Below are 17505 nucleotides of genomic sequence, written 5' to 3' on the forward strand. Positions count from 1 at the left end.
TCGACAAATTTTATAAAAATTTTGGTCAACTAGGAGATGCAGTTTACAATGAAAGAGAAGATTTTGTGTGTGAAGTTGAGGAAGATTTCTCCATCATAAAAAAAATGAACGACGATTACGAGATAGAGGATAAAGCATTGGGCATGAGATTTTGCTCCGAGTGCAACAACATGTTGTATCCAAGAGAAAACCGATTAAACAAGACTCTAGAATTTAAATGTAGACACTGTGATAATAGAGAAGCTGTAGACACCTCCGATTATGTTGTATATAAAAACGATATCAAAGCTGCCAAAGATATCCAGTGGAGTAATATTGATTGGGCAGAACTGACTAAAGATCCGACTCTGCCTCGGGGAACTGTTGGTGTAGGTGCCTGTAAAAACTGTGGTAATGGCGAAGTCGTGTATTTACAAACAGGATTTGGTATCATCAAAGAAAACCAAGGCGGTATGAATTTGTGGCTAATATGTACCAGATGCAACCATCGCTGGAAAAATCAGCTATAGAGAATCATAGTAACAACAACAATAGATCGGTCCTCAGAACAAAGCTAATTGACATGAGTATTTATTGTATTCGTAATTATTTATCACTATTTATGACTTGCAATGTTTCTAGAGACTTTCGATATGATTAATAAGCATCATCTTTCCGAATCACTCCAGCTAAATACTGGATCTAGAGTAAAATTTCTAACTTTTTGTAATGAATCAGAGGATTATTTTAAGGTGGACAACATGTCATTCATTTATAATATATCAGAGCTACTGACTCGTCTCAATCAAGATCCTTTGGCTTAGCCTCCAAGAACAGTTGGACCATGACATTTGCCACTGATAGAACATTGACTGAGTTTCCCATCAATTTATATTGTTGCTTGATCGAAAGCTTTGAGGAAGGGCAAGAAAACCAAGGAGTAAAGGTCATCAAGCGGGCTACTTCAATAGGGTGAAGAAACCGTATTCTTCCCAACCCGGTCAGCGTCTCAATGTTCTCAAAGTCAATACTTTGAAAAATTTTCTCGACATCTACATCCAAATATGTGTCGTTTAACAACAAAACTAGAGGTCCAGTTCCTCTGAGAAATTGAGTTTGGCCGTACGACTTTGTAATGCAACTGCAGACACGCTTTAATGGAGCAGTGTCTTTGGAGTGGTTGCTCTTTTTCAAAATCAAGTCGTACCGATAACCTTTGATTTTAGCAAGATGTTTTTGTTCCACAAAAATCATATCTCGTTCATATAGTTTTTCTTCTTCAGAGGTTAGCAATATCGAAGAAAGATTATAGAGATCCAAAAAAGTTGCTTGCTTTCCTTGCTTTTCTAATTGATCAATTTGTTTCGGGTGATTAAAAACTCGGTCATAATCAAGAAGAGGTCGTAATTGATTATTTTCAGATTTTAAAAACATGTAATCAGGAAGGCAAGTCTGTAAATTCAGTGGGATTTCTATCATTTGAGAGATTTCAGTAATGTTCACAGCATTTTCAATGTTGAATTCTACTCTTCGTCCTATAAGATAATATCTCACACGCTGATTGGGAAGGCCTAACTGAGTTGGGCATAAAAGAAATTCCTTAAATTGATATCCATGGTTTGTTAACTGGTTCACTAAATGTTGTCTAGTTTTCGATATCTCAAAATTTTTGACATTTTCAACAAATATATAATCCGGCAATATTTTAGGGAAAAGTTCGCTCATTAAATATAAAAAACTTCTTGTTCTATCATCTTCATTGTCTTTTCTATTTCCATTGAGTGTAAAGGGTTGACAAGGAGGAGACATTGTCCACAAAATTTTTGAGAATGTTTCCATCTGAGAGTAATTTTCGCTGAGTTTTTGCTTCTTTTGAGACTTTTCAAAGGTAGATGACGAATTTGAATATTGTTCTTTTCTCTTTTCCAAAATTTTCTTAAAGTATTGTCTTTCAAAATCACAAATTGGAATATGAGCAATATCCTTTGCACAAGGTTCGTGTCCAAATAAATGTTTGTATAGTATATTTGCATTTTCGTTGATATCAAATGCTCCAATCCATGAAAATTTAATTTTGTTCGGAATGACAACAGATAATCCATCATTTGAAGGGTTCTTATTCATAAAAAATTGTTCAATAAACGCTTCAATGAGTTCTACGGCCATTTTTGTTCCTCCGATTCCACTATAAAACTCTGCAACATGAATTTCAATTTTTGAATGATTTGTTGTTTTTGTTGTACCTTCGGAGTCTGTGGATGATGATTGAATGCAATTCTCAATTTGAGACATTTTTTAAAGTTCAACGACGCAAAAAAAATGAACACAAATGAAGACGTTGTAATGAATAGTATCAACCAAACATTGATGACCCACTCAGAAGCTTTCGGAATCATCTTTAAACATATTGAGAATTTCTCAAAAACATTGGACGGATTATCTAACCACATCAATAATCGGAAACAAAAGGTAAAGTCAGTTAAATTAGTCTCCGACAGCAACCAACCAATTAAACCTAAACAACCTCTTCCTCCAAAAACAACACTCATAGAACAAACTCCATCCCCTGCACATCCTTATCGAACTGATGGACCATCAAACCAAATATCTAAAAACAAAAATATTACACATCCAACAAACAAATCGAAAATCAACAATCAAAATAAGACAACAAACTTCATCACCAACACAAACCTCACCAAACCAATTGAAACAAGCACAAACCTCATCAAACCAATTGAAACAACTTCAAAGCCCCAAAGTCAACCCCAGCTTCAATCTAAGAGCCCACCTATCAACACCAGCTTCAACCTGAATGAATCGCAATCGTCATACTTGCAAATAGCCAAGACAGCCAAGAACATTACATTTGATCCAACAAAAAAAACTCCGCAAATCAAATCCTACAATACAACAACAACCATGTACCCTCCTGCTAAAAGAGCTAAAACAATTAACTATTCTCACTGTGTATCTATTTACCTCAGTAAGCATATCGACTCAGACATCACTGAATTTATTACAGATGCAGTCAAAGAAAAACTTACATCATGGTACATACCTAACGACAAGACGCACGTACTCCAACTTGTCTGTAACAATCATGAAGATTATGTATCAACCTTGGGAATTTTAAACTCACAATCAACAAGAGACTCCAGTCCATTCAAATACGTTGTGACTCCTATGAATTTCTCACCAGCTGAACACACCCTCAAATATCATACTTCATCATATGACGAGATGATGAAGTATACTACCACATTATCAAAAATTTTTGGAAAAGAACTAATGGAGTTAAAGAAACTAATACCAGTTATGACAGAGTCCAAAAGCTTTATAAAATCAGAATAGCAGTTGAATCTCTTGAAGATAAAGAATATTTTATGGCAAGGAAATATTCTGAATACCGATCCATTGACCAGATCATAACAGAATCTAAGCTTAACTGCTCTTGCAATTTTTCATCCCTCTACACAGAGAAAGATATCAAAACTGCGATACAAAAGATGGTGGAAAAAAGCAACTGTGTCTTCCAATCAAACCACTTAGAGATTATTAACAAACCTAGCCCATATCGCCCTGGAGAGCATTATTATATAGCCAATTACAAAGCAACTAATGTTGCAGAATTGGAAAAAATTACAAAATTCCCAACAAGTATCACTCCACCAAATGGCACAAAACCAACCTCAAAAAACTCATATCTACAACCAAATATTTGGTAGAAAAATTCAAAAACAACAAGAAAACGAAGTGACTGGTGCAACCAATAATTTCCAATTCAATAATGACCTCTCAGCATTAGAAAAGAATCACAAATCACTTCAAGTAGAATGTACTGAAAACTCAATCAAACTGGAATCACATTCTAAACAAATACAAAACATCACCAATACACTAACAGACCACACAAAATCCATACAGACCATTTTTGAAAAACTCAACGAAATAGCTTCCAAAATGGAAAATATTGAATTACATTTGACAAAACCGTACCATCAATTAATTCATGAATCCAAGGATGATGTAGAAGATGAAGATGATGAATCTTATCACCCAAAACCAAATGAAAATAGTGATGATGAAATGGAATATGACGAAGAAGAAGATATAGTAGAACCTAGAAGAGGTGATAAACCTCTTGGAAATAAGAACAATTAAGTCACCAAAATGTAATTTGAAAATTGGCTGTTTTAACTGCAACGGGCTCATAAAGACAGCCACAAAAGAAATATTGACAAATGAAATCAAAGGGATGTGCTACAATCATAACATCCAAATCATGTCAATTACTGAAACACACTTAAAAACATATGAAGATCAAAAAGAAGCCTATAACAAAGGGAATGGAAGTATCTTCTTTAATTCACTATTTGGAGCAAGAAAAAGCTCAAAAGGGAACAGCTCTCTTCCATATTCTTAACAACAAAAGAAAACGATTCATATCCAACGAAAATCTAATACAAGGAAAACTTCAATGGACAAGGTTTTTCTCTAGAAACAAACCTATTAACATCATTACGGTTTATGCTTCATCTGATGGTGAAGATGATGATGAAATAATCAACATTATTATTCACCTTCTACTAAAATGTGAAAATGAATTCAACATTGTGCTAGGAGATTTCAATATCAACACAAGGAAACCACAAAATTCGAGAGAAAAAGAATGGAAAGAACTTATTGAGTGTTTCCAACTCAAAGAACTAATCATCCCAGAGAATTACACATACGTCAGAAAAGTCATCAACTCAGTTCAAAAATCACGACCTGATCATATCTTCGTTTCTAACAACATCAGAATAATCAGAGAAGTTATTTTACCACCAATATCCAAAAATGATCATCTACCGTTCTATATTGACATTGAGTTCGAAACAGACTATTGTTGGAGAAACTTCATCTCTAGGAAAGATATGAATCAAATCTCAACAACATTGAACGAATCACACTATGATTCATTTGATGCACTTCAGAAAGACATATCAGAAATGGTTAACAAATTTTCTTTCAAAGACGATAAGACCAATCTCAAATACATTAACACAATCAATAAGAAAGAAATCAAAACCAAAGAAATAGAACTCCTCCATCTTGTAACACAAGGAAAAGGTCAAAATATCGAGGAAATTGAAAAACTAAGAAATAATATCAAAGTACTATACAAGGAAACTGGAGCTGATATCAAAGCAAAACTAAGTGAAAATTTCAACAAACATGACAGCTCAATGATTTACCAGTTTGACAAACATCTAAAAGAAAAATCAATAGATTGGAAAAATATCCAATTCTCTGAAGAAGAAATTGTGCATCATTTTGAAACAAAATTTACCTCAGTATCCAAATCATCAGACTTTGAAAATCCACCATCAACCGTCAAGAAAGGACCGAAAATACCACAAATAAGCCTTAAAACAATTAAAGAGGCGATATCGAGAATGAAATCCAACACACCCGGTCTAGACTCAATATCCTTCCAAATTATACGTAATCTCAAAGACGAACATCTACAACTTATTGCTGACCAATTTGAAAACTGCATTCAACAAGGTAATATCCCTGAAGAATGGAAATCTGGTTGGGTTAAATTACTCCCTAAAAGAGACATTCAAAAACTAAATGATATTAGACCCATAACCATTCTCCCAATATATTACAGAATACTTTTCAACATAATTGCATACGAATTAAGACAATGGGCTTCCAAACACATCAACTTAAGGCAACAAGCATTTATTTCACACAGAAACACAATGAATCACGGATTATTACTTTCATCTCTAGCCAAAAAGAACAAGTCGTCATTCCTTTTGGTAAACTTAGACATCGAAGGCGCCTATGATTCCGTTGAAGATCATATCATTGAAAAAGCTCTCACTCATTGTAAGTTTCCAGATGAGTTGAAAACTTTTATACTAAACTCATACAAGAGTCAAATATTACAGCTAGAAATTGATCACCATCTCTCTAGACCATTCACAAAAACAAGAGGAATACCACAAGGATGCCCTTTAGCTCCTCTTATATATGATTGTATTACTCAACTCATCATTGACAAATGCATACAACAATGGAAAATTTCAATCAAACCAACCAAGCTTAATATTAACGATATTGGTTTGCTCTGCTTTGCTGATGACATTAATTTAGTTTCAAACAGATACTGCAATTATAACGAAAGACTTGATAATATCTCTAAATGGCTCGGCCAATTAAGTCTAAAAATTAATCCTTCAAAATCCATGGCAACCACTCTCCCAACTAAAAGCAAAATGAAGCCAATGATAGACGGTACTATTATACCAAGATTCAAAAACCTTCGAGTACTTGGACACTATCCTTGGGATGACTCTACTTTAAATGAAGATATTGAAAAAAGAATCCTCCAATTTCAACTCTCACTCAAATATATTCCACTGAAAAGAATGGAGATAACAAACATTAAGAAAGTAATTTTTGCCAAATGCACTAGCTTATTTACACACATTTTACGAACAAATTACATTCCTGAATCACTTGTTGATAGAATTAACATTGAAGTAAGAAAAGCAATAAGAAAGAAAATTTTCATGCATAATGCTAGTCCAACAAACTATTTTCACCTCCCAATCACCTATGGCGGACTTGGTATTCCAAGATTCGATATCTTTGCAGATGAAATTCGAATCAAAACAGCCCTGTATCTTATTAACAATGATAATGAACTTCTTAGAGAAGTATATTCAGAAGGAATCAAACACGAAAATTCGATTTTTAAGGAAATGAACAGATCAATGAAGAAATACAAGATCAGACCTCAACAATTTAACAATGACGAAATCTTTCCAAAACTCAAAGGAAAGAATTTTACTATTTACACTGACGGATCAAATCTCAACAACTCAACAGGTTTCGGCTTTACCGCCAAAGTTAACAATTCCCAAGAAACCCAAGATTTCTCATACAAAATTAACAGCGAATACTCACATAACGTTGCTGAATTATCAGCAATACTCACATCACTAAAGATACTTCCACCTAAATCTAAGGCAAAAATTCACACAGATAGTGAAATATCCATCCACGTTTTGAAAAACAAAGCCTATAACGGAATTTTTAACTGCTTCAAGCATGAATATCAACAGGTCATTCAACAATCCAATCTAAATATTCAACTAATCAAAGTTAAAGGTCATGTCAACAAAGGAAACATCAAAGCTGACGAATTAGCTAAGAAAGGAGCTCAAGAGCACAGCTATTTTGACATTAAGAAGCTATTTTCGAACCAAACCATCCTTGCCACATCTAATACCATTATTTTCGACATCAAAAATCCATACAAAAGAAAAGATATGATGTAATGTTTAGCCAATTTGATAGAGATAATTCCAGTCTACACCTTACCAAGAACTGGTCATCTATCAATCTAAAATTCATCAAATCTAAAATTGACACAAATACTAAGTGGTCAATCTGGAGAAACTTAACAAGCAACCATATCAAACAACATAAGGAAAGACAATGCGCTCACTGTAAATGCCCCGGAACTCTAAAACATTTCATATACTATTGCCCTAATACTCAATGCTTTAGGGATTTTTTCTACACTAAATTCCTAGATATTACATCAATGCAATGTATCCTCAACGATTATCAAGAATCAAGATACTGTGAAAGAAGGAAAGTTTTCATTATTCATCATGACGGAGTAATGATTCGAGATACTCAAATGCCCAACTTTAAAAATTTACCAAATATTTACCAAAATTGGCCTGAAATCCAAACAATTCTCACCCTACTAGTTGGTAAATGTCACACCAAGTATTATGAAAACTCAAGGTTTAAAAAACCAATTCAAAAACAAACCCCAATCCTCACGGATTTACCAGCACCAGTGGTGCTAACAATAAACTAATTAGATTTTTTAAAGTTCAAGAATGCGCAATCACAAAAAAAGAAGCATCAATGATGTTGGACTTGCAGGAGACGACTATTGACGTTCAATCAGAGTGTCGCTGCGGCTTAAGAGTAAGACCATGGGGATTTTGTTTTCACGCCGAACTCGAGAGGAGCACACCAAAGAGAGTGTTTTCCTATTCCTATCATTCGTACGTTTGCCGAATAAGATAGGAACCGAACATCAACGCCTGTTCCATTCTTTCCTTGTGTGATAGGACCATTGTTGTGGTTTTCATATTTTTTAATTAATTTTTGTTGATGAGAGCGAATATTGGCGGTGATAACGTAATTGCTAGAAGCGCAAATTGCTTTGGCCAAATATTCGGAACTAGTGGATTGTTTTGTTGTCGCACACACAAATGATGGACTGACGAGAAGAACCCATCGTCATCAAGTTCAGCAAATCACTCGAGTAACATTCAGACTGAAAAGAAATGAACTCCTTTTGAACACAAGTTCATTGATGTGAGGCCTCTTCTCGTTTTATTTGTGTTGAGCAATGTTTGAGCGTTGGGAACTTTAAAAATTAGAGTTCCTTGACTTCAGGCTCTTTCGCAAATTTTGAGTGAAGAAAAAAGTCTTGACGTAACATTGAAACAACAACAACAAATGGCCACTGCAATCACAGTTCAGAAATTGCTGCTCGAAAGGAAATACTCTCCTGAATACATTGAACAATCGAGAGCATACAGTTGTGTACATTCGTGTAAAATGTCTCGAGAGCATTCCAAGAATAACAAATTCACTCAACATTATTCTTCATCCATACTTATGGAAGGGGAGAAATTGCGACTTTCATTTGAAAATCTCAGTGATCAATCCACACACATCATCATCATGTTTGTCGATGATAGGCGGCGAGTGTTTAGTTTATTTCCATGTTTCACAGATTTTTGGGATGTGATGAACTTTCATCACGTTCCAGGAGGAAATCATTTGGTCGTTCAAATTGACACAGGATCATTACCCTTTCAAAAGATGCTGTCAACAATGGCTCTACCACCACTGTTCGAAACTTTCAAATTATTTGCTGCTCGGTAGTGAAAACGATTAAGCAAGAAAATAATGGTCATTCGCTTTCTTTTGAGACAAGTTATGAACCTGTGTTTCAACATTTTGACTTTTCCATTCCAGTTAGATCCTAATGGATTCCTCATTCCCATTCATTTACCTCTCTTCCCTAATTTATTGTTCCATCCTAATTGTATTCCCCTTGTCATCTCAAACCCCTAATAAATCCCACCATGATGTCCTTATCGCGATATTCTCGATACACATCTATATCGTTGAATGGAGAATTTCCAATATCCTTTTCATCGAGGGAAGCCATCCTAAATCGATCTCGTCTTAAAGGAACAGAGCATGTGAATTGGTAATATTCCTTCAATGCTTGAATTCTCTCGAAGGGATGACATTATTTATACTCTTAATTTGATTGATTTACATTTGTGGCAAGTTTATTCTTCAAAGGAGGAACCAACTTTTTTCGTTTTGAAGTGCTTGTGTAAAGTTCCATGTAGAAAGTGTGGAAGGTCGATCAAAGGTTCTTCATTCTTCTTGCAAAGTGCCTTGAACGCTCTTTGGTTTAATTATTTCTCAAATAATGAGATGGCATCCAAGTGAACATGGAATTCCAACTTTCATTGCCTTTTGCATATGTGGAAGTAACAAGTAAGAGCAATTGTGCATTTATCGATACCAATACCTCAGTACATTATTTTCACAAGAAACTGATAAGGTTTTGAAATCAAACAACTCCCTTACTAAAGAATCGTTAGAACAAATATACATTAATAACAATCAATTTATTTTTGATGATTGGTGGAATAAACTTTCTTGGATTGAGGTCTTCGATGAATTTACCTGGATACTTCCAACTTGGCATGCTCATTCATATACTTCATCACAACTTCCTCAAAGTATTGTTGGCCAACAAGTTGATAATTCAACCTGTTCACATACATTAAGTACAACTTGTTGTAAAAATGTTTATTTTGGTACAGATATCTGAGGGTTGTGTTCCGTTTTACTTTTGGTGGTGTGGCATTGGCTTTCTCCTCCAGATAAATCTGGGGAAAAGGAATGGAAGCAATCCTTCTTCGGCAATGAGTGGAGCAATTAAACCAGTAGCTCCCGTAATCATCTTAAAGCTTTTTGCTAAAGCACCAAAAATGCCAAGCACACCTCCTTCCCTAATGAGATCAAATGATCCAATGACAGCAACAGCAAAGAAGTGAGTAATAAGTCCATGAGGTGAACGCCAGATTCCACTAATGAGAGAAAGTGGTCCAGTTTGACAAATACCTCCCTTCTTGAAATATTCAAAAACTGCTCTACGCATAATACTCATACTGTCATTCTCTGAAAGTGAAGGAATAGGTTCGTTACGTTTGAATGCTTCCCAATTTCTAGCACCTCCAGGTGGAGCAAAAATGCTGTATAAAGCATTTGCAAGTATGTTGATGGTGTTAGCAACCTTTGCTCTGTTCTTGTAGAATGTTGCAATTGCATTATCAACTTCTGCCACTGATGACAGGTCTTTAGCATTAATGATTGCTTTAGAAAGCTCCTTGCAATCTGAGAAGGTAACTGTCATACCACCACCAGTGATAGGATGTCTACAATTCATGGCGTCTCCGATCAAGACAACGCCCTTCTTTAAGAGAGTGTCTGGAGTTTCACCTGGAATTTCTCGATTTTGAACAACCTTAATTCTGTCAGCATCAACTTCGGCCTTAAAGGCATCATGTACTTGAACAGGAAGATGAGGCATAATGTATTGCAACAAATACTTTGCCATTTCCTCTCCTCTCTTTGGTAACTTGTTAGAATCTCCATCAGGGAAGTCAATCAAACATCTGACAGAAGATGTGCTGTTTGGATAAAGCAAGCATGGAGCGTCAGGTAATAAGAAAACATTACCATGTCCAGGTTTTGGCAACTTATCTGCACAGTTTGGTAATTCCAATCCAATGAATTGAGAAACAACCAATGGTTTGTTTCCGCTACCGATTTTGTCAGAACGAACTTGTCTTGTGAATGAGCTACCAGCTCCATTGCATACAATGACCATATGGGCAGAGACAGACACAGTTTGATCTCCTTCCTTATACTCTACACCCTCAACAAGGCCTGGAGTTTTTTCGATCAATCCAGTGACAACTCTTTGTATCATCTTAGCTCTGAAAGCGTTTGTGATCATAATTAGTTGACATAAGTTTAAGATTGGAAATTCCGTTATTATACTTACCCATCTTTCTCACAAGCTCTTCTCAAATTCATGATAAATCTACCATAGTGGAATGCTCTTCCTTCAACTTGTGGATAAGGTAAATGGACAGTTTCATCCCTATAGAAAACTTGATACCCCTTAACAGTCGCGGCCTCAATACCTTCGAGACAATGGCCTAGGCCTAGATCTTTCAAGTGTTGAACACCTCCTGGTTGAAGCAATTCTCCAATGATACGATCAGGCTCACTCATATCTCTTTCGATAACCAAAACTTTCTTATTAGCCTTAGCAAGCACAGATCCAAGAGCACAACCAGCAATACCAGCTCCAACAATGATGATATCGTAATCCTTATTGGTGATTGAAGGTTTTGGAAGTGAGAACATGTACATCATCTTGTTAATGAGCTTCTTCAACATGTAGAAAGTAAGGCCAGCTCCAGTCATTCCAACAGCAAGACTAAGCTTGCGTTGTTGATCGCTTGGAAGGTTAATTCCCAACATTTTAGAGAGAAATTGATTGCTAATGGTATCAACAGAAGCATCAAGAGTTTTAGAGAAAGTGCTATGCAAAGATTGCAACAGCGTTGGATTAGTAGTGGTTGTGGAAGTTGTACTTGAAGTGTTCGTAGTGGTAGTAGTAGTTGTAGTTTTTGGAGTAGAGGTTGTAGTGTTGCTTGTGGTAGTAGTTGCTGCTGGCTTTGTAGAGGCCGATGATGGTTTCATAGGTGCCATGATGAAAATTATTGAAATATCTAGATTTAATAATTGTGGTAATTAGAAGTAAAGGAAGAATGAACAAACACACTCGGAATGAAAGTATCAACTATGGTCGAATGTGTACCGTGTTCGGAGAGTGAAAACTGGCGAGTCGTGCTTGCGTTACTGAACCACAAGAAAAGGCTTTTGTTAAATTTTTTGCGGTGCCCAACGATTTCTTAACGACCAGCAGACCGAAAGAATTTTCGACAAACATGTTCAATTCATGATTTCGATGTGCGAAGCTGGCTTCAAGTTGTTGGTAGTTTCATTTTCGGACTTATTTAGGGGTAATTCACCAACACATCCATTCGGCAATGTCTCAACCATTGTCCTCATGAATATCCCCTTTCGCGTTTTGTTTGAGAAAACTCGAGTGGGTCAAGTGGCACAACGTATCATTGAACTGTAAAAAAATCAAGAAGGCTGCTTGAAGAATTGGCCTCAAGGACAGAAAGAGATCTAAAGGACGAAGATGATCATCTTTGATCGATCGAATGCTTTTGACATTTAAAGTCCATGATCAACACTTCGCTACATTCTGTGAGAATAACAAAAGATGATGATTTTCACACTTTTCTGAAGAATTAACATTAGTTGATGAAGTTTTTCACTCGAACTTTTTGGGCGAAGGAGACTCTAACTACAAAAAAATTCTCCAACAATCACCCTTCACGTTACTAGCCATATACGAAATCATCAAAGCCATAAATTCAAAACACTAATAATCATGGGGGCAAAGGTTAAAATCACAGTAAAAAGTTGTAGAAATTTGCCCATCATGGATCGGAGCTCATCGTCCACCGATGCATATGTGATAGTTAAATTTGGGCCGGAGTATCAATTCAGAACACCTGTTTGTAGGAAAACTTTAAATCCTACTTGGAATATTGATGCTTGGAGATTTGAAGTACCAAATAACGATTACTTACAAGAAAATGTGATACAATTTAAAGTTATTGATTATGATGTTGTAACACAAGATGATGTGATCGGAACAGTAATTGTAGATACTAATTTATTAGCGCTAAACCAAGTTACTCAGTGCAGTGGATGGCTCCCAATTTTTGATTCAATTAGAGGCGTTTGTGGCGAGCTGAATGTAAATATTAAGATTGATTTTATTCAAAATATCAATCCATATAGAGATAGCTCGCCTGAGGTGCAGTTTTTCTCTTGCCCAAGTATTTATCCTCTTATGGAATACACTCAATACTCTTTGAGGATAGGAGATCTCGTAGAAGAGCTTCTCATTGACGATGACCCTGAATATGACTCATGGAAAGACCTTATAAGAAGCAGTAGAACATCAAATGACGAGAGACAGTTATTATTATATGAGTTATCTGGAAGATTAAAAAGAAGAATTGGAAAAAGGTTTTTGAAGCAGGAGACAATATTGTAATTGGATACGAAGAGTGTTTTGATTTGGAAGATGATAACATTATTGTACGAGGTTTAGGAACAAGATGTAAATTGAGCTCAATTAGATCATCTGTTTCTCCAGCACACAACACTGAAAAAGCGTTAATTCCTCTACAACTTGCATCAGAGCCCGCGATAACCTTATCCAGCATAACTCCTCCAATGAATATAATTCCTCTACTTGAGTTCCATGCATCTCCTACAGGAAACGCCCTTGCAAATATAGAATCTCCAACTGGAGCTGGTTTCAATACACCACAAAGTGATGTTAAATTACTTACAATCAAATCACTTGATTCTCAACATATCATATATTTAGCAGGAATTGTTCAAGCAAGATCTGTAAAATTAGTGACAACAGAGACAATGAAATTAAGTGACATGCAAAAGGAAAGAGATAGCTGGTGGAATGAGTTGCGTACTGAAATAAGAGAAAATGCAAAATCACTTGGATGCTCTCACGTGATTGGATATTCAGAAAGTTATGAAATATTTATTCGTGGATCTGTTTGTATTTTGTGCGCACAAGGTACAGCTGCTATTCTTAATCCACAATATGATATTTGTAACATTCGTAATCTGTCTGATGATCTTCATGAAGAGAATATCTCTGAGAAGGTGTCTGAAGAAAAGTATTGCTCCATTTTCCATCTTCCAAGAAATAGCCCTTTCTATAGAGCTGGTGCATCGAAATGCCCACTTCATGCAGATGGCTATGTTCCAAACTTATTCCTCTCCACATGTGAGATGCCTTCAATAGTTGAACAAAGAGTGCTTAATCAACCGAAACATTACATAGAGGCACGAATTTGTAGATCGAAGAAGAAAGAATTCGGAGAAAGCAATGCCACTGTTGTTAGCAACATTCTTCCTTTTGCAGTTCATGATTTGCACAAACAATTTATGAACAAGATGAAGCTTTGCAATTGCAATTCAGCATTTTGTGTGACCTATGGACTCACAATTAATGACAACTTTATTGTGCTGACTTGTAAGGGAACTGGAGTGTATCTTGATGCTCTTCCTAGAAATGCCAAGATGGACTTTATATTGCCTGACGAAAAAGATAACACAGAACAGTTAAAATTGCTTAAAGAGTATAGTGATTATTACGTAAGTATATTTTTAAGGGAACATTTGATTCATTGTCACGATCATAGTCTGCTGAACTGGATGCTTCTATTGTTGAAGAACCCCATTTGATACGAGAGCTTCAAGATGAGGAACGACAAGTCGACTCTCCAAGATTTAAAGACACTTTGGACAATAGCTCATATACTTCCTCTGATAACGAGGATGTTATTGGAGAAATGGGAAGTGCAGGATTTGCACTTGAATTAGAGGATGAACAGGATGAGGATTTCATAAATTCCATTCTCGAACCGTTATCACCGAATGGAATTCATTTTACAACACTCAAACACCAATCAGATATTGCCTCTAAACACATGTCTCATTTGCAATTTATTTTCCTAGAAAAGTCCTTCCCCCTTTCCAAAACAACGCACAATGTGAAACAGCAGCAACAGTACATTGCATCACTATTCAGAGAATTATACATTACACTTTCCTTCAAATTATTACTGTTTGCTAATCAAGAGCTCAATCAACGTGTTTATGTGATGGGAATGTCAGAAAAGATTAGATTTAACAACGCCAATGATTTCACAATCACTTTGCAAGCAATGCCTGTGCTTGTTTCATCGAAGCCTAGTACGCTGAGTCATTTAGATCAACTTAAATCGAACTTGCCAAAATTATTTCCTTCATTTCCATATCCTCATGATATTGGTGGATCAAGTGATCAGCTTTCGAACAGTCCAAGAAAAGGTAATCAACAATCTCCTCTCAACAAAAATCTTCCAATTAGTACTGACGATATGTTGTTTAACATGGATATGGATCAAAAGAGGATACTATTACTTCTTCAGAAGAATTGAAAAACATTAGGGATATTGTCATTGCTCAAGAGAATGATATTGACAAGGAGTGGCTTGAGGAAAGTTATGTTGTCACGTCACCAATGTATTTCATTCCTGGAGCAAAGATTGAAAAGTTAGTCGGCAAAATTAATCACCATCTTGTCAGAGAGTCTAACAATGTGATGGACTTTGCTTCTTTCCAACAAGAGTGCATTATGGAAGCAACATCAATTGTGCGAGCTCATACTAGAGCAATCGACTGTAATGCTCTACTCAATTATTGTGTCAAATTCCATGCAGTACTCGATAATCCGTCTAAAAAGCAAGCGTATATAATGCTCACAGTGTCAGGAGATGCTTGTAGGGTGTCATATTCCCCCAACTCCTCTGCAGGTATTCATAGATTGATAGAACTCTCATGCTCAAAATGAGAAGTAGAGGTTCATCAAGAAGTAACATATTTTCTTCTTTTAAGGTATACTTTCGTAACAATATCTAAGGAACTGCACTGATATCAATCCATCATGAATTAAATAGCAATTAAAACTTCAAAAGAGCCCTTTGTTTGTCACATCCACCAACACTGTTTGTTTTGCATTTCAACTCTCTACTGTGTTTATCCGACTGCAAACATCTAACAGTCAATCTTTTTAGTCATCATTACCACGACCACTGATCCTTCAGAGGAGAGCCTTCCACTTCCTTCCATATTCCATCCAACTTGGACCGAGTGGTTGACGGAATTAAAGTTCAATATCTCCCTTAATTGGAATAATAAACTTTTGCAAGTTCATGCGTCATTAAGCCGCTTCACGAAGGCCCTCCTCTAATAAACTTTAAAAAAATTACGATACGGATTCCAGTTGTTCTTCTTTTCTTCAATCAACAAAAACATTTCAAACTATTCATCTAGATGAAAAACTATTTCCGATATCCAAGCACGAGGCGGAAAGAATATCCTCCCACCATCACAACCGCTCGTTCAGCATATTGCAATGGAAAGATCCTTTGCACGATCGTCATCATTACACTCCTAGTCTTTGGTATTTTGAAGGATGTTCAAGGTCTCTCCCTACTAGGACATCAGGATGGACCACCACCAGGAAGTTATTGGAAATACTCTCAACCCAGAGCAATCACGACCTTAGTAAACACAGACAAGCCAAGAACAGTACTCAAATCATCCGTTCAATATCAACCGATGTATACTGGAATGAAGGTTACATTGGTGGGTAGTCAAAACAAATACTTTTACATTCGGGTGAATGATACCGACAAATCAGATCAGCACCTTGTGTTCGGTGCAAGTGTTGTCTCATCAACACGGCCAGATAATAGGTTCTCTCTAAGTATTGATGCTGATCCATGTGTTATTGGATCTTTTAGTTATCCCATTGATGTTGACCTTGATGGGGATTATCACCTTTCTGTCATCTTTCAAAACTGTAAAAACTACGACTATCCTTATCTCTATGTGACCGTGAGTTCTAATTTTCAGCCTCAAGACAAAGGAGTGGTTGAATTTGAGTTTGCACAAGAAAGGTACTCTGACAACACCATTATCATTACTGTTCCAAGTTTTTTGATACCGCTTACAGGTATTTCACTTGCTGGGATTGCTTTGATTTATGTCTTTATCAAAAAGAAGATGAGACAAACCATTAACAAAATTGTAGATGAATCGAACATTAAGAAGGAGGAGGAGGAAAAAAAGAAGCATGAAAGAGATGTAATTGCTAACGAAAATTCTCACAAGAAACCTTCACACATTATTCCTCAACCTCAACTTCCATCCACGATCCCACACCAAGTTATTGAGGTCAACCAAAAAAGGTACTGCTCCTCAGGCTCGAGAGGTTACAACAACATATTCTAATGAGGGTATTGTAAATTATGTGCAACCGCCAGTCTACCAACAACAGCAAGTGATAGATCAACCACCGCTTCCTTACCCCGTTCAAAATGACGCATATGTCCCTCAACCAATATTTAATCCTATTGGAATGCAAGGTATGCAAGTTGACTATCCTCCCCCACCTGCATATCCAAATACTACTCATCAAGCAGGAATAATTACCAGTACAACCACGACAACTGTACTTGTTGGCCCTCCCATTGGTGACAACAATTTTGCAAACACCAAACCTCACGAGCCATAGTGATTGTAAAAACCGAACTAAATTATTGTACAAAATGTATCATAGTAATGCATGCCATTTTGTTTCAAAATCAAGAGGAGTAAGATGGT

General features: G+C 36.2%; 9 protein-coding genes across 9 annotated transcripts; 7 read left to right on the forward strand and 2 right to left on the reverse strand.

Annotated features, from left to right (window-relative positions):
- Window positions 1-104: 104 nt before the first annotated feature.
- FDP41_012950 (uncharacterized protein) lies at window positions 105-509 on the forward strand (the record flags this gene model as incomplete). Its single annotated transcript, XM_044703526.1, has 1 exon — window positions 105-509. One exon carries the CDS (start codon window positions 105-107, stop codon window positions 507-509), a length of 405 nt encoding a protein of 134 aa, XP_044565875.1.
- A 271-nt stretch (window positions 510-780) lies between these two features.
- On the reverse strand, window positions 781-2271 carry FDP41_012951 (uncharacterized protein; the record flags this gene model as incomplete). Its single annotated transcript, XM_044703527.1, has 1 exon — window positions 781-2271. The coding sequence occupies one exon, from the start codon at window positions 2269-2271 to the stop codon at window positions 781-783; it is 1491 nt and encodes a 496-aa protein (XP_044565876.1).
- A 27-nt stretch (window positions 2272-2298) lies between these two features.
- FDP41_012952 (uncharacterized protein) lies at window positions 2299-3333 on the forward strand (the record flags this gene model as incomplete). The annotated part of the gene is made up of 1 exon (XM_044703528.1): window positions 2299-3333. The coding sequence occupies one exon, from the start codon at window positions 2299-2301 to the stop codon at window positions 3331-3333; it is 1035 nt and encodes a 344-aa protein (XP_044565877.1).
- A 321-nt stretch (window positions 3334-3654) lies between these two features.
- Window positions 3655-4143, forward strand: FDP41_012953 (uncharacterized protein; the record flags this gene model as incomplete). Its single annotated transcript, XM_044703529.1, has 1 exon — window positions 3655-4143. One exon carries the CDS (start codon window positions 3655-3657, stop codon window positions 4141-4143), a length of 489 nt encoding a protein of 162 aa, XP_044565878.1.
- A 152-nt stretch (window positions 4144-4295) lies between these two features.
- FDP41_012954 (uncharacterized protein) lies at window positions 4296-7322 on the forward strand (the record flags this gene model as incomplete). The annotated part of the gene is made up of 1 exon (XM_044703530.1): window positions 4296-7322. The coding sequence occupies one exon, from the start codon at window positions 4296-4298 to the stop codon at window positions 7320-7322; it is 3027 nt and encodes a 1008-aa protein (XP_044565879.1).
- A 2624-nt stretch (window positions 7323-9946) lies between these two features.
- FDP41_012955 (uncharacterized protein) lies at window positions 9947-11886 on the reverse strand (the record flags this gene model as incomplete). Its single annotated transcript, XM_044703531.1, has 2 exons — window positions 9947-11102; window positions 11171-11886. The coding sequence occupies 2 exons, from the start codon at window positions 11884-11886 to the stop codon at window positions 9947-9949; spliced, it is 1872 nt and encodes a 623-aa protein (XP_044565880.1).
- An 805-nt stretch (window positions 11887-12691) lies between these two features.
- Window positions 12692-13315, forward strand: FDP41_012956 (uncharacterized protein; the record flags this gene model as incomplete). The annotated part of the gene is made up of 1 exon (XM_044703532.1): window positions 12692-13315. One exon carries the CDS (start codon window positions 12692-12694, stop codon window positions 13313-13315), a length of 624 nt encoding a protein of 207 aa, XP_044565881.1.
- A 182-nt stretch (window positions 13316-13497) lies between these two features.
- FDP41_012957 (uncharacterized protein) lies at window positions 13498-15688 on the forward strand (the record flags this gene model as incomplete). Its single annotated transcript, XM_044703533.1, has 3 exons — window positions 13498-14448; window positions 14496-15165; window positions 15246-15688. 3 exons carry the CDS (start codon window positions 13498-13500, stop codon window positions 15686-15688), a joined length of 2064 nt encoding a protein of 687 aa, XP_044565882.1.
- Window positions 15689-16170: 482 nt separating this feature from the next.
- On the forward strand, window positions 16171-17416 carry FDP41_012958 (uncharacterized protein; the record flags this gene model as incomplete). Its single annotated transcript, XM_044703534.1, has 2 exons — window positions 16171-16986; window positions 17069-17416. The coding sequence occupies 2 exons, from the start codon at window positions 16171-16173 to the stop codon at window positions 17414-17416; spliced, it is 1164 nt and encodes a 387-aa protein (XP_044565883.1).
- Window positions 17417-17505: the final 89 nt, after the last annotated feature.

This window comes from Naegleria fowleri (assembly GCF_008403515.1).
Source record: "Naegleria fowleri strain ATCC 30894 chromosome Unknown tig16, whole genome shotgun sequence".
Classification (NCBI taxonomy): Eukaryota; Heterolobosea; class Eutetramitea; order Acrasida; family Naegleriidae; genus Naegleria; species Naegleria fowleri.